This window comes from Triturus cristatus, chromosome 5_2 (assembly GCF_964204655.1).
Source record: "Triturus cristatus chromosome 5_2, aTriCri1.1, whole genome shotgun sequence".
Lineage (NCBI taxonomy): Eukaryota > Metazoa > Chordata > Amphibia > Caudata > Salamandridae > Triturus > Triturus cristatus.
Window position 1 is genome coordinate 266,287,147 of NC_140588.1, and position 15,094 is coordinate 266,302,240.

Sequence of the window (15,094 nt, forward strand, 5' to 3'; positions counted from 1 at the left end):
TTGATGCTGGCTGGTATGCTAACATAGTGAAAGCTTTTCGGCCGAAAAGGTTCACGTCAAAGCAGCTGTGGCATTGACACCACAGTGCGGACTGAGGCGGACCATTCTGTCCATGAACTGGAACTGGTAAATTGGAATTTACTGAAATTTCCTAATAGGGTTGGTATAAGATGCAACTGATTTCCCTACAAAATCATTTTCTTTAGATTAAAATCTTCCTCAGTTGAGGAAGATATTTCCTTCAGGCTTGGATCTCGCAGAGTTTGCAAATGCTTAGTAATTTAACTTTAGGTTTTGTGCACATTATTTGAAATCTAAAAGAAAAACAAATTAAGATAAATTTCTCTGTTGATTCTGTCTCAGAATTTGTTTGCAGCTAAGTACAAATTAGAATTAGTGGTTAACTAAACTAGAGGTGGAATTACCTGGGAGATTACACCCAAGATTGAATGCAATTATCTTATTCTAGGTCCTCCAGTCCCTTTCAGCACAAAGCAAGACCTCATAGATTCGATATGGTAGCTGAGATTAAATAAATTAGTTTATGAGGCCCAAAGCGTTAACGCTACAACAGTTTTTCTGGTAGCGTGTCGAGTGGTTTACTGTCTGACAAAATTGGGATATAAGGGGGATGTGTAATAAGGACACTACAGATTTTCCCAATACCCAAGTTCAGTGATACTTGCCCGAGTGCCAGTTCTGAAGACGATGAAATGACGAGGCAAGTGGTGTGGGTATCAATATGGTTGTGAAATATTGCTGCTTAAATGTGTTACTAATGAGAACTTTTAGAGAAATGTTTTAGGGCCAGATGTAGGTGGCCAAATAGCGATCGGTAACACTGAAATTAGCAGAATTCCAGCGTTTGTGATCGCTATTTGGCTGCGAGCAATGTAGGTGAGTTTAAACGTACTAGCAAAAAAAGGAATCGCAAAATTGTGATTCCTTATTTTGCTCTTGCATTTAAGGAATCGGAAATTGCGATTCCTTAAATGCAATGTAAGTAGCACAAAAGTAAGTGCACCTTAGCCTTAAGGAATTGCTAATTACCACCAACTTCAAGTTAGTGGTAATTAGCGATTTCCTTTAAAAAAGCACTTTTTTGCTTTTTTTAAAGTGTCATGTGGCACACATACATGCCATTTGGGCATGTATGTGCGCCACATGTGCACACATGCACATTTCAGGGGTGCAACAGGGTGTCCTTTTGGCACCCTGGCACCCTTGAAATAGCGCCCGCTATTTGCCATTCTTTAATAGCGAATCGCTGATAGAGAATATCTTTCCATTCATTCCTACGGGCCTCCTAGCCCATAGGAATGAATGGGTAGGTATTCCTTATTAGCTCATCTCAATTTGCGATTCGTTATTAAGGAATGTTAAGGAATCGCAAATATTTTAGCGATTCCGACCTACATTCAATTTTACCGATTCGCTATTAAGGATTCGCAAATTTGATTTTACCTACATCTGGCCCTTAGTATTTTGTGTTGAATTGGGTATTGATGTATTGAAGTTGTTATCAGGTCCGAAGTGGCCTAAGATCCTGAGATATACACCTAAGGGTCGTCTCAGTGTGGCATATGCTGAGTACGTTTGTCTGCTGTTTTGAAGGTATGTGAGACATCATCAGCAGTATCACCAGAGAAGGGAACCTTGTGAAAGTGTGAAAGTTAAAATCGTTTGGATTTCTTTCAAGTGCACAGAGATTAATTGTAAGGATTTTTAAGTAAAGTCTTGCTAGTCAAGATTGTTCTTAAGATTGGATGAACTTATTCTGGTTGTATGGAGATCAATAATTTGTTTTAGTGAAGCAGAAAAAACTTTATTTGTGTTCAGTGGGTTGTATAAGATTGCAGTTGAATAAGTTGGATTGTAAAGGAGTGGTCAGTTGCTGCCAGGAGTTGGTTTGACATCATAGAGTGATGCGCTGTGATAGGATGGTTGGTGTAGAGCTGCTCTGAGATCAATGCCCTTTGTTTCACATGCAATGGAGCACATTTTTGGTCATAATCGTTATAATAAGTAATAAATAAAGACTTTTCTGGTGTCATACATTGTCTTGGTACTACATCCTTCTTCTGCTTTTTGCATCAGACACATTTTTAATTTTTCTACTTTTCCAACAGTTTGATGTGCAAAACATTGTGAATTTGGCTGACATCCAAGTGGGGCCAGAATATGACAACAGATAAAATCCTAAGCCTCACCATCTGAGCGTTGAGTTACTTACGGAAACCCAGCACTAAGCAGGATTAAGTCACAATTGGTCAATCAAATGTGTTTATGCGCTTGACCACAAAAGAGGATATTAAAAAAATAAAATAAAAAAACAATTAGCACGATTCACAAAGGTAAAGTGAGACGAAAGACTAACATTATGACTTTTGGTAGTCACAAAGGGCCTTTACTACTCGTAACAGCCCTTTGTGAATACTAAAAGTTGAACTTTACGACTTTCGGTATTCAGAAAGGGCATTTACCAGTAGTAAATGACCTTTATGAATACCGACAGCCGTAGAGTTAGACTTTCTTCTCACTGTACCTTTGTGAATCAGGCCCAAAGTAACGTATACAATGATTACGGTGTTGTGGAAAGCAGTAGTGGTGAAAGTGTGTGGCTGTCACCTCTCACAGACAGCCAACTTCATTTAGAGGCCACGCTGATTGCAGGATGTGTGCTTTGCAAGTGTGACTAACATAAAATATTACATAGTTTGTCACGGAGAGACGTAGTTTGATGTCGCATGCATTACATTCATCTAGCATACGTACCCATGATAGTTTGCTACGACACGCATGCTCCCATGTAGCAATGTAGGTGGGGCAGTGGAAGTCGTTCAGGACAATGTAGGCGGCTTCTGGGTCAGAGAGAAAGTTAAACTCCCCACAGGCGGTTGTATTTCCTCTTGCTGTATAAAGAAGAGACCCGGATAAGAAATGACACTTTGCCAGGAAATTTACAATATTGTCTCGCGAACCTGGAAGCATCATAGATATAATTTACATGGATTTCCAGAGTTGGTTCTGGAACCAAAATACATTCAAACAGGCTCATCACAACAAAAAGTGGATGTATAATGGAGTTACAGAGTACACAGCTGCCCAGAATCAGGCATTCCTTCTATAAGGCAGAAGGAGAGTTCAAAAGAATAGAAAAGATGAGTTTACAGACGTTTCCATAAAGAGCCATGATTGGTGATGTCTTCAGTCGCCTTGAGAGGGAGAGTGTGCTCGCCTTCATGCCTCTTTGATCCACCACAAGACACTCCCTACCTCTTTATCTCACTCTTTCAAGATCCTGCTCTCTCAGTTTTTCAATTTTTTTCCATCTTTCTCTGCCTCTTTCTTTCTCCTTTGTGCGTTTTTCACTCTCTTGTTGTGGGTTAAAGTCTAAGAAGGAAAAAAAAGTACCAGTTCCCAAAAATGAGTGCCGGTGACCCCCACCTGCAACCACCAGCTCAAATGTACTGGATATCACTGCTAGAAAGTAGAGGTACTGTGCCGACCCCAGTTCCTACAGCTATTTCGGGTCAGATCTGGTATCCGGCTGACCCAGGGAAACATGCAGAATTTGTCCTGGGGAAATTTTCTGACCCAAGGAAACATTTCAGCTGCGCCCGCACGTTATCTGCATTCTTTTTGTGCTGGATTTGGGGCTACATTTCCAGCCAGTAACAAAGGCCTGATTTAATAGGCCATCAGCCCTCCGTTTCTTTGACTGTAATACTGTATTGGAGCTATCTGGAGCCTAATAACTAGATGCCACAGCAATGGAAGAAAAAAAAGGTGCAAAGGAGGTTATCACATCACAAGTGCTTAGGAGAAACTATGACTTTGAGGCAGCTTTTTAATGTTGTTTAACTCCCTGTGTAAGAGATGTGCTTACACTATAAGAATGCAATATGTATCTGTCAGTATGAGTAATAAACAAATATTGATGTAAATGGCACCGACTATTTTTATTATTTGTCATGTTATATTGATTTGTATAGTGCTCTAATCCACCAAGAGGATATACAGGTACTTGGGCAGGTGTGTATATTTGTGGTCCCTAAGGTGCTTATATGAAGACCCAGGACTTTAGCTTCTTGCTGAGCTCAGGAAGTGATGTGTTGAGGGAGGTCATTCCATGTCTTGGGTGCAATGTAGGAGGACGAGCAACCTCCAGTTTTGCTTCTGCGGGGAATGTGTACGAGTGAGGCAGAGAGTAGTTGTCGGGTTGGATTGGTAGGTTGGTGAAAGTGTATGCGACTGTTCAGGTATTCTGGTCCTGTGTTGTTTAGGACTTTGTATGTGTGGACGAGAAGTTTGAATTGACTGCATTTGTGAAAGGGGAGCCAGTGAAGCTTTCTGGGGTATGGTGTGATGTGGGTGTGGTGTGGGAGGACGTGTATGAGTCTTGAAGCGGTGTTCTAGATGGTCTGGAGTCTGTGTAGGAGTTGTTTAGAGATTCTGGCGTGAAGAGTGTTGTCGTGGTCCAGCCTGCTGGTGACAAGTGCTTGTGTAGTGCTTCATCTTGTGTTTTGAGATAACCATTTGAAGATTTTTCGCAGCATGCGTAGGATGTTGAAGCAGTAGGTGCACACTGTGTTGACTTGATCCGCCATATTGAGTCTGTCGTCTAGGATGGTCCTTAGATTTCTTATGTGGTCTGTGGATGTGGGTGTTGGTCCTAGCTCTGACAGCCACAAGGTGGAGTCCCATGGGGAGGTCTTGTCGCTGAAGACCAGTATTTCCATCTTGTCAGAGTTGAGCTGCAGGCAGTTGGTTCGCATCCAGTCTGCTACCATGGTCATGCAGTTGGTGAAGTTGGTTCTGGCGGTGGTTATTTTGCCCATCAGGGAGAGGATGAGTTGGATGTCATCAGCGTAGGAGATTACGGTGATGACTTGTGATCGGTTGGTCTTGGTGAGTATTGTCATGTATATGTTGAAAAGGGTGGAGCTGAGGGGCCATCCCTGTGGGACTCTGCATATCACTTTCTTGGTCTCTGATGTGAAGGGTAGCAGCCTGACCCTTTGGGTTCTTCACATGAGGAAGGAACAGATCTATTTGAGAGCGGATACTTGCATACCACTTTTGTGAAGTCTTCTGATGGTGCAATGGGAGACAGTGTTGAAGGCCGCAAAGAGGTCAATCAGAATGAGGGCCTCTCTTTCTTCTTGGTCCAGGATGATTCAAATGTCATTGGTGGTTGTGATGAGTGCTATTTCGGTGATGTGGTTCTTTCAGAATCCTGATTGAGTGTTGTCTAGAAGATGGTGAAGTTCGAGGTTGGTTGTGAGTTGCTTATTGATGGTATTCTCAATCACTTTGGCTGGATAGGGAAGCAGAGATATGTGACGTAAGTTGCTCAGTTGATTTGGGTTGGCTGTGGGCTTCTTAAGGAGGATATTGATTTCTGCAAGTTACTATTTATCCGGTAGAGTGACAGATGTGATGGAGGTGTTGATGATGTGGGTCAAGGCGGTGCTGACTGGTTGTAGATGTGTTGGGGGCATGGGTCAGTTGGGGCCCCTGAGAGGATGGTCTGTTTGCAATGTGGGGTGTCAGAGCCTTTTACATCACTCACAGAGGAACAATAAATCATACACATATGTAAATGAATGTACAGGAAATGTTACATAAGTCAATGAGGGTTATAACTTATAAGGTGTAGGAATCACAGATCATACATATTTGTAGACATTATGAGTGAACGGTCGGGAGAAAAGCAAAGTGAAGATATAAAATCCAATGCAGTGATTATGGTTTTCTGTACTTATAAGACATTATTACTTCCCAAAGCAACCCTTCTCTGCAAAACCTTAAATAACATCAGACTGAGAAAAAAATGATAAGAATCTAAACCCACGAATTACTGTTTTCAAGCAGCTCCTTGGTGCTGGTAAATAGAGCACTATGCTATAATAGAAGGGCTGAAAATTATGAACTGGAAGTAACAAAACAATCTCAGTGTCACTTACCTATGTAAATAGAAAACAAGTCTGTGACCTGCATGTTACATGATGTGCTTTGCAGCAGGCATGTTGACCTTCTATGATACTTTATGAATCAAATCTATGACTCTCCCAGAACTGTGTTAACCTCTAGAGTTGCCTTACTGCTATTATAAACTTCTCGTAATGGCTGGGCACACAGTGAGCTCGGCAGCAGGTGTTGTAACTCTGTAAGGTATTTTAGGCGGCATTCTCTTAGTGACCAATTAAGTGATAAAGAATGGACTTACTGTAGTATGTGTCCTTGTTGTCATTTTCTTTGCAGCAGATTGTTTTAAAAGAAAAAATTATAAGTAGACTCTCAGACCCCACTTTTCAAGTTCTGACCCTCGTGACTACGCCCCCTTTCCTCTGCCACACCTTGATCCCCAATTTATAGGTTCCAAAGGTAGATTTTGTAATGATCTGCAGTGTTAGTAATGTAGAATCTGATGAGGTCACCGATGACCTAGCATGGAATGTTAAGGAAGGGTTTGAACAGTTGTGAGCTGGAGAGCGTTGGTAATGCTGGGGATGCTGCAATGAGAATAAATCTAAATTAATCAACTTGAGAAGTGACTTTCTTACACTGGCGATGAGTTAGAAGCTGTGTGGGGGACAGACTTTCGGCATCCGCACCCCTAGAAAGCATTTGGACACCCTGGAAAGCATTTGGACACCGCGTGATTATGTGATTTGAAACACTGTGGAGTCTACACTACGGAAGCAGTGGAGTTCCTGGTGGTATAACTTTTATACTTATATTTGCTCGAGTGTTAGACTGGCATTGAGTTTATATTTCTTTGGTGCAAGATCAATATCGGTACGCGTATTTTTCATAACACGCGTTGTTATGGCAACGGATGCGCATTGATGACTCAACACGCGTATTAGCTTGACGCGCGTTGTTATGCCAACGAGTGAAGCGCGAGTGAAGCAACGAATGACGCACAAGTCTAACTCAACACGCGTATTGACTTGACGCGCCTTGTTGTGGCAACAAGTGAAGCGCGAGTGAAACACTATTGTGGCGATTGGCGCGCAAGTCGAGGCGCGCCACATGTTAATTAGATTCTAGTTAATTTTGGTTAACCAGTGACACCGGTGTGTAGATCAACGCGCGTCACGTGAAAAATCATAATGTTATGTTATGTTATGTTATCATTAATTTATACAGCGCGCAGCTACTCAAAAGTGTCCCGGCGCTAAACTCGGGGAAAAAAGAGGAAGAAGAGAGGCAAAACCCATCATACTAAAAAAGCAAAGTTTTTAATTTTCTTTTAAACAGAAGAGGGTCCTGAGTAGCCCGAAGAGCTACAGGCAGGCCATTCCAGGCAAGGCCTGCTTTATGGACAAAGGAGTTCCCTCCCAGTCTGTGGCGATTAAACCTAGGGGTCTGGATCAAAAGCTGAGCAGACGAATGCAGTAGCCTCCCAGGTGTGTAAAAGGCAAACCTCTTACGCAGATAACAAGGACCCAGACCATAAAGGGCCCGATGCACAATAGAAAGCATCTTGAATTTCAAACGAGATTCCACTGGGAGCCAGTGCAAGGAGCGCAGATGGGAACGAACGCTAAGCCTAGAACGCACGCCAAGGAGAAGCCTGGCCGCTGAATTTTGGACAACCTGCAGTTTCTTAACCAAATATCCTGGGCTGCCTACCAAAAGGGCATTTGCATAATCCAAACGAGACAGAACAAGGGCACGAACCACAGTTTCTTTAGCCTTACCAGGTAGAAAGGGAAGAAACCTCCGCAAGATTTTAAGGATGCCAAAACAAACACCAGCCAGCTTCTTCACTTGAGTAGCAAAATTCAAGTTCTCCTCGAACCAGACGCCAAGATTTTTTACTGCGCCTTTATCAATGGAAGGACGAGGGAAATCCTGAGGCCAAAACCTGTCTCTAAACCCAGGAGAAGAAGAACCACAGAAGAGAACTTCAGATTTGCCTTTGTTGCATTTCAACTGGGCATTTGCCAACCAATGAAAGACGGACGACAAACAATGTTGCGCCTCCTTAACCGAGTCATCATCCTTCTTCCAGCAAAATAAGAGCTGGGTATCGTCCGCATAGGCCATCACTCTCCCCCCCAATGACTCCGCGAGATAAACCAGCGGGGTCATATAGATGTTAAATAACAGGGGGCTAAGAGATGAGCCCTGCGGAACACCCGTAGTCATTTGCAGTTGAACGGAGGCGCAAGGGGGAATCCACACCTGCTGAGACCTACCCTCCAAAAAAGACCGGAGCCACTGCAAGGCAGAACCACCAATGCCTATGCCAGAAAGACGATCCAGGAGCAGAGAATGGGGCACGATGTCGAAAGCGGCTGAGAGATCTAACATCACCAAAGCCGCTTTCCCGCCAGCGTCCAAACAGTCATGGATTGCCTCTGTCACCTCGAGCAGGGCTAACTCAGTGATATGAGAAGCACGGAAGCCGGATTGGGCCGGGTAAAGCAGACCAGCGCTCTCTATGAAATTAGTAAGTTGAGTCGGGACCACTCTCTCACACACTTTCGCCAAACTAGGCAAGAGTGAGATAGGGCGATAATTCTCAGGAAGACACGGGTCAAGAGATGTCTTCTTTCAAAGAGGTAGAATCAGCGCCTGCTTCCATACCGGCAGAACTAGCAACTCCAGCAGCGATTTATTAATCAAATAATTGACTTCTAAATTGATGGTATCTGCCACATCAGACAGCAGTCTGGCAGCGCAAGGATCTTTAGGCGAACCCGACTTTAAAGCCCTAAGGATCTTAAAAGAGCCAGGGAGATCGATCAGGCTAAATGCAGAGAAGGAAGGAGCTGGATAGTCACTTGACCTCACCACCATGGCACCAACAAGCTTCACCGGGAGGTTCGAAAATGCCTCTTGGATGCTAACTATTTTATCCCTGAAAAAATAAGCAAGGGAGTTGCACCAGGTCTCCGATGACGGTGTCACTACCACTTGGGCAGTAGGCGACAGGAAATTTTGTACAATAGCAAAAATTTCTTTTGAATTGTTATTGGCCCTCTCAATGCAATCAGAGTAGTATATCCCTTTGGCCTCCCCAATGGCCGTATAGTACAATTTTTGTTTGGTTCTAAGGGCACGTTTGGAAATAGCACAGTATCCACTGGCGCGCCAGGCTCTCTCCAGTAATTTGCATTCGTGTTTTAAAATCCTCAGCCCAGGTGTGAACCAAGGCTTAGAGGGGGGCTCTCTCCTCAGCTTTTGTTGACATGGAACAGACAGAATCTCAATCGAACATGAGAGCCAGTCGGCGAACTGGGACACATTTGCTTCCAAGTCCCCCCGAAAGGCAGGGCGAGAGGCTGCCAGAGAGCTCCTAAACTGCCCAGGATCCATTTTCCTAGTAACAGGGGGACGATAACGATTAGCAGAGCGACAAGAGTGTTTAATGTCCCATGAAAAAAATAAAGGAAAATGATCTGACCAAGCAACTGGCCTTGGCTTCACCACTAAAATAGGAAAATTGGAGCAGATAATATCCAGAGTATGTCCGCCCAAGTGGGTGGGATCCTTAACCCACTGGGACAGGTTAGCCAGATTAAGAAAATCAAAGAACACTGCAGAGTCGGTCAGCTCAGAGTGCTCCAAATGGAGATTGATGTCGCCAAGAAGCACATACTTAGAAAAATGCAGAGCACGCTCAGCCAGAGCATCCCCACAGGTCTCCAGAAAAGCCCTGGCTAAACCCGGTGGTCTATAAATCAGGGAGCCCCCCAAAGTAAAGTGATCCGATAACTGCAATTGAAAGTTCAGAACCTCGCAATCTCACCAAAGAGTGCAAGATTCACTGACAAGGGACCAACAATCCCTATACAAAATGGCCAGGCCCCCACCTCTTCCTACAGGGCGGTCCAGCCAAAAGATTTTAAAACCCGCTGGAGTTGCCAAAGCCACGATTGGGTTACAAAAGGCATCAAGTCAAGTCTCGGTAACAAACAGAAGGTCTAAGCCATTATCTGTAATCAGATCCGCCACATCCACATAGTGTTTTTTTAATGATCTAGCATTAATAAGACAAGCCCTAATGATCTCAGGATTAACAGACCCAACGGGCCCAACCAATGAACGGGGCTCCGGAGTGGACCGGAAACCACAGTCACCACATATGTAGTTCCTCATCGAGCCTCCCCACTTACCACTATGTGACTGGCAGGGATTGGGTCTAAGCAATTTCAAATAATCGCCGGAATAGTGGAAAACATTTGTCTCACCCGTGTATGGAACGGCAGAGTGGCTCGCCCTGCGCACTGACTTAGCGCTGACGGGCGCAGACGGTCTTGCCTTAGGCGCGCCAGCTGCGCGTTCGTCCCGCCGCCATTTAAATAGGGAGTGGCTAAGGCCAGCGTGCAGCGTGCAACACCTGGGATGCTGACCGCGAGCAGCGCGGGTCCCGTCCAAGATGGCGACTGTCCCTCCAAACCTCCCCCAAAAGCACCAGAGAGGCGAGAATGTTTGCTCAATTAAACTGCTAAAAGAGTTTCACAAGGAAGATCAATGCACACAATTTCCTATTTAATTAATAGAAGATTTCAGGTAATATTATTAAACGTAAAAAAACACACATTTTCCCCCTAAAATTCCCGCTATTTCGCCAATCAAAAATGCTTTTCTTTTACATTGAAGGTGAGCCAAATCAATTAGCCACTTACCGAGCGCAGCGCGACCGAAATAACCCACTTAAATAGGGTTTGCCTGAGGTCGACTGCAGCGTGCAACACCTGGGACGCTGACCGCGAGCAGCGCGGGTCCCGTCCAAGATGGCGGCTGTCCCTCCAAACCTCCCCCAAAAGCGCCAGAGAGGCGAGAATGTTTGCTCAATTAAACTGCTAAAAGAGTTTCACAAGGAAGATCAATGCACACAATTTCCTATTTAATTAAAAGAAGATTTCAGGTACTATTATTAAACGTAAAAAACACACATTTCCCCCCCAAAATTCCCGCTATTTCGGCAATCAAAAATGCTTTTCTTTTACATGGAAGGTGAGCCTTAAAAGGAGGAAAAGTGTCTTTTAGGATTTAAAAAAAAAAAAAAAGAAAAATAAAGAGGAATATGAAAGAAAGAATCTGATTAAAGCAGACACTGTATTTACTACATGTACTTTCCATAATAATATTGGAGCTGCCTTATATGCGACACTACTGACTATTTTACTTTCTTGGGGTTGAAGTAGTAATTCACAAAAGACAACAAACTTTGTTGTGTTAATTCATTATATTAAATTATTATTTTGAGTTTTTTTTTGTTTTAGTTCGTTATATTAGTTTATTGCAGATATGATTGAACAATCTATGGCTTCGCCTCCACCCTTTTTATCTTCGCCTGGCGATCCACCTGTGCCATGGAAACAGTGGAAGAAATTATTTCTTACATATATTTTGGCCATTGGTGGACATCGATATGGACCCCTTAGGAGACAAGCGATTTTACTTCATCACATAGGCATTGAAGGAAGGAGAATTTATGAAGATTTGCCGGAACTGTCCTTGGGTATGGGTGATGGACAACCTCATAACGTCTTTGAAATGTCAATGCAAATGCTTGATATTCAGTTTACTCCTAAAACTAACTTGGTACTGGAAAGACATACGTTTTTTTCAAGAGTTCAGAAACAAGATGAAAATATAGCATCTTATGTTGCTACATTAAGAGGTTTAGCATTGTCATGCCGTTTTGAACAATTAACACATTCTCTAATTAGAGACCAAATTGTTAGATGTACGAATGATAAAAGGAATAAAGAAAAACTACTAATTAAAGATCCTAATTTAGAAGAGACCATCAAGATCGTTAAAGGAATGGAACATAAAACGATGTGGCTAAAGGAAATGGATGATACACAAAGTGTGAAAGAAAAGACTAATGTTGATGAAGTGGCGATTGTACAATCTAAGGAAAAATATAATGCTAAGAGTTCTGATATAAGAAAAAATGCAGAAGCAAGGAGCAAAGGGAATACAGAGACGAAAGAAAAGATTAGTGATTGGAGAGAATTGAAGTGTCTTCGATGTGGGGTCCTGGACACATTGCGTCAAGTTTACGATGTGCTGCTAGGAGTGTTCTTTGCAGAAAATGTGGAAAGAGGGGGCATCTTGCAAAAATGTGTCAGACTGGACTTGAATTTGGTGGTATGAAGAGAGTTCAACAAGTGAATCAAGAATTAGATAGTGTCGATGAATTGATTTCAACTGTTGAAATCATTTCTGTAGTAGATGGTGAAGTACAAGTTGAGGATAATAACAGAAATTTGAGTGAGTGTGTTGTAAAATTGGAAAGCACAGACAAACTGGAGAAACCTCATTGTCATGTGTTTCTCGATATGGTGTCTGTGAGGGTTTTGGTTGATTCAGGGAGTTTGTTCACCTTGATCTCCAAACAAACCTTTGAGAATAATTGGGAAAACACAAATAAGTATAATTTAAGCAAACCAGATATAAAAGCTTTAGGATATGCTGGAAGAAGGATTGAAATTCTAGGTATGTTGTGGATGACAATTGATTTCAAGGGAAGTAAGGTGCATGGTAGAGTCTATGTTACTGACTATGGGTCAAATTTATTAGGATGGCGTCATCAGCGGGACCTTGGGATTATTATAAATCCTAACGCTATTGAACCAGTTATGTTGCTTGAGCATGATGAAGTGAAGGAAGTTTGTGATGGAAGCCATCTTGATGGAAATCATCCTCACGATCTAGTCAAGAGATATCCTAGGGATTTTTCAGAGAAGTTGGGGTTACTGAAAGGGTTCTCGCATAAGATCATACTAAAGGATGGTGCAAAACCAATCGTGCACAAGGTGAGGAACGTTCCTAATGCTATGACTGTGCTCTTAAAGGAGGAACTTGGTAAGTTGTTACAGCAACAAATAATCGAACCTATCGAAGCATCCGAATGGTTGGCGCCCATTGTGGTGGCGCCCAAGGGAGAGGGAAAGATCTGGTTGTGCATTGACCTGCGTGATTTGAACAAAAATATCTGGGTGGATAGACAACCACTTCCGAATATATCGGAAATGTTAACAATGGAAGCTGGTGGTATGATATTTAGCGTTCTGGATATGACATCAGCATATCACCAAGTCGATTTACATGCACAATCTAGACATTAACATCATTTGTCACTCCCTTGGGTGCGTTCCGTTATAAAAGAATGCCGTTCGGGCTTGCCTCAGCCTCAGCGGTATTCCAGAGGATTATGAAAAATATATTTGGGGATTTAAAGCATGTGTTGTGTTTCCAGGATGACATACTCATTGTAGGAAAAAATACAGTTGAGCATGACAAACTATTTGATGAAGTGATGACGAGGTTACAAAAGCATGGTTTGACTATAAAAAAGGAAAAATGCCATATCCGCATGAATGAAGTAACTTATCTGGGGCATACTATCAATGCAAAAGGTATTAGTCCCAAAAAAAGTATTGTGTCTGCTATAGAGAAAACGGTTAGGCCAGGAAATAAAGGTGAATTGAAGTCATTTTTAGGGTTAGCGGAGTATTGTGCTAAGTTTGTAAAAGAATTTACTGAGATTGTAGAGACTTTGAGGAGAATATTAAAAAAGGGAGTTGAGTTTGAATGGAGTAAAGAATGTGAAGCTGCATTTTCTCAGATAAAGAAATGTATTATTCAAGCTCCAACGTTAGGACATTTTGATGTTTCAGCAAGAACGTACGTGACAACTGATGCAAGCAAGGTAGGGATTGGTGCAGTGTTGACGCAAGTCAAGGATGGAATGGAAAACATAATTGCTTTTGCATCTAGGAGGTTACAAGGTGCAGAGACTAAGTATTCTGTAATTGAACGCGAGGCTCTGGCTTGTTGCTGGGGAATCCATCGATTTAGATTTTTTGTGTGGGTTACTCCCTTTAAACTCAGGACTGAGCACAAGCCTCTAACGTATAAAGGTAGAAGAGGTCTAGAGGGAAATGTGACACCATGTATTACTAGATGGATATTATCAATGATGGACTATAATTATGAAATTGAATTTGTGAAAGGTAGCAAAAATGTTGTAGCAGATTATCTTTCAAGAATGCCAGTGGATGGAGAATCTGATAATATTGTTGCTCAGATAACACCAAGAGATAATGTGTTTTTGAATGGAGAGTTGGCTATTATTGCAGAAGAATGGATGGCTGCAAAACTAGAAGATGATGTTATGATGGAGGTAGAACGGAGAGTTGTATGTGTTTGGGAAGAGAATGAGAAATTGAGACGGTCAAGAAGAGTTGAGTGTGGTTGATGATAAGCTCATGAGAAGAGGTCAGTTTGTTCCTCCTGAAGGGATTCGTAAAAGAATTCTTGATATTTTTCATGAAGGACATTTGGGCAGAGGAATTGTAAAAAGGAAGATAAGACAATCGTTTTGGTGGCCAGGTTTAGATGATGTTGAAGAAAGGATAAAAAATTGTGTAGCTTGTGCTAATAGTGATAAGAACAAAGTAACTAGAGAATCTCCATTAGAAGTTGTGAAGTTACCTGATAGACCTTGGGAGAGGTTGGCTGTGGATATTCTTGGACCCATATCCAAGTTAGGGTTGAGGAGTAGGTACATCTTAGTTTTGGTGGATTATCATACCAAATGGTTTGTGCTCAAGACTGTTAGTGAAGTGTCTTCTGCTAGCGTTATTGAGTTTTTTTAAGAAGTTTTTATGGAGGAAGGCATTCCTAAGAGTATTGTTTCGGATAATGGAGCACAATTTATTTCAAGGGAGATGGAGAACTATCTTTCTGGCATGGGAATCGTACATGTGAAAGTAGCTCTTTTTAGACCACAAGCCAATGGCTTGGTTGAAAGGGTAAATCGATTGGTGATGGATAATATACAGCTGTCATTTGCAAATCATCTTCCATGGTTGAAGGCATTGAGGAAGATGGTGTGGGTTCACAGGACTACTCCCCATTCTGTAACGGGTGTTTCTCCATTTGTTTCCTTAAAGGGAAGACAACCTGGTGTCAAAGAGTGTCCCGTGTGGTTGAGAGGAAGTTGTACTGCAATGAGTGTGGAGGTTGATCGTGAGGAAATTATAAAGAAAGCTTTGAATTCACAATATAAGAATGTGATGTATTACAATCAAAGAAAAAGAGCGAAATATTG

The 15,094-nt window shown here is 42.3% G+C and overlaps 1 protein-coding gene across 1 annotated transcript in view; it reads right to left on the bottom strand.

The window, feature by feature from the left end:
* The window catches only part of LOC146822854 (uncharacterized), a 180,785-nt gene that overhangs the window by 16,607 nt on the left and 149,084 nt on the right, over window positions 1-15,094 (bottom strand). The window contains exon 5 of the mRNA XM_085607027.1: window positions 2,776-2,912. Within this exon, the coding sequence (XP_085463153.1) occupies window positions 2,776-2,912 (137 nt within the window). The remainder of the gene's footprint in view (window positions 1-2,775; window positions 2,913-15,094) is intronic.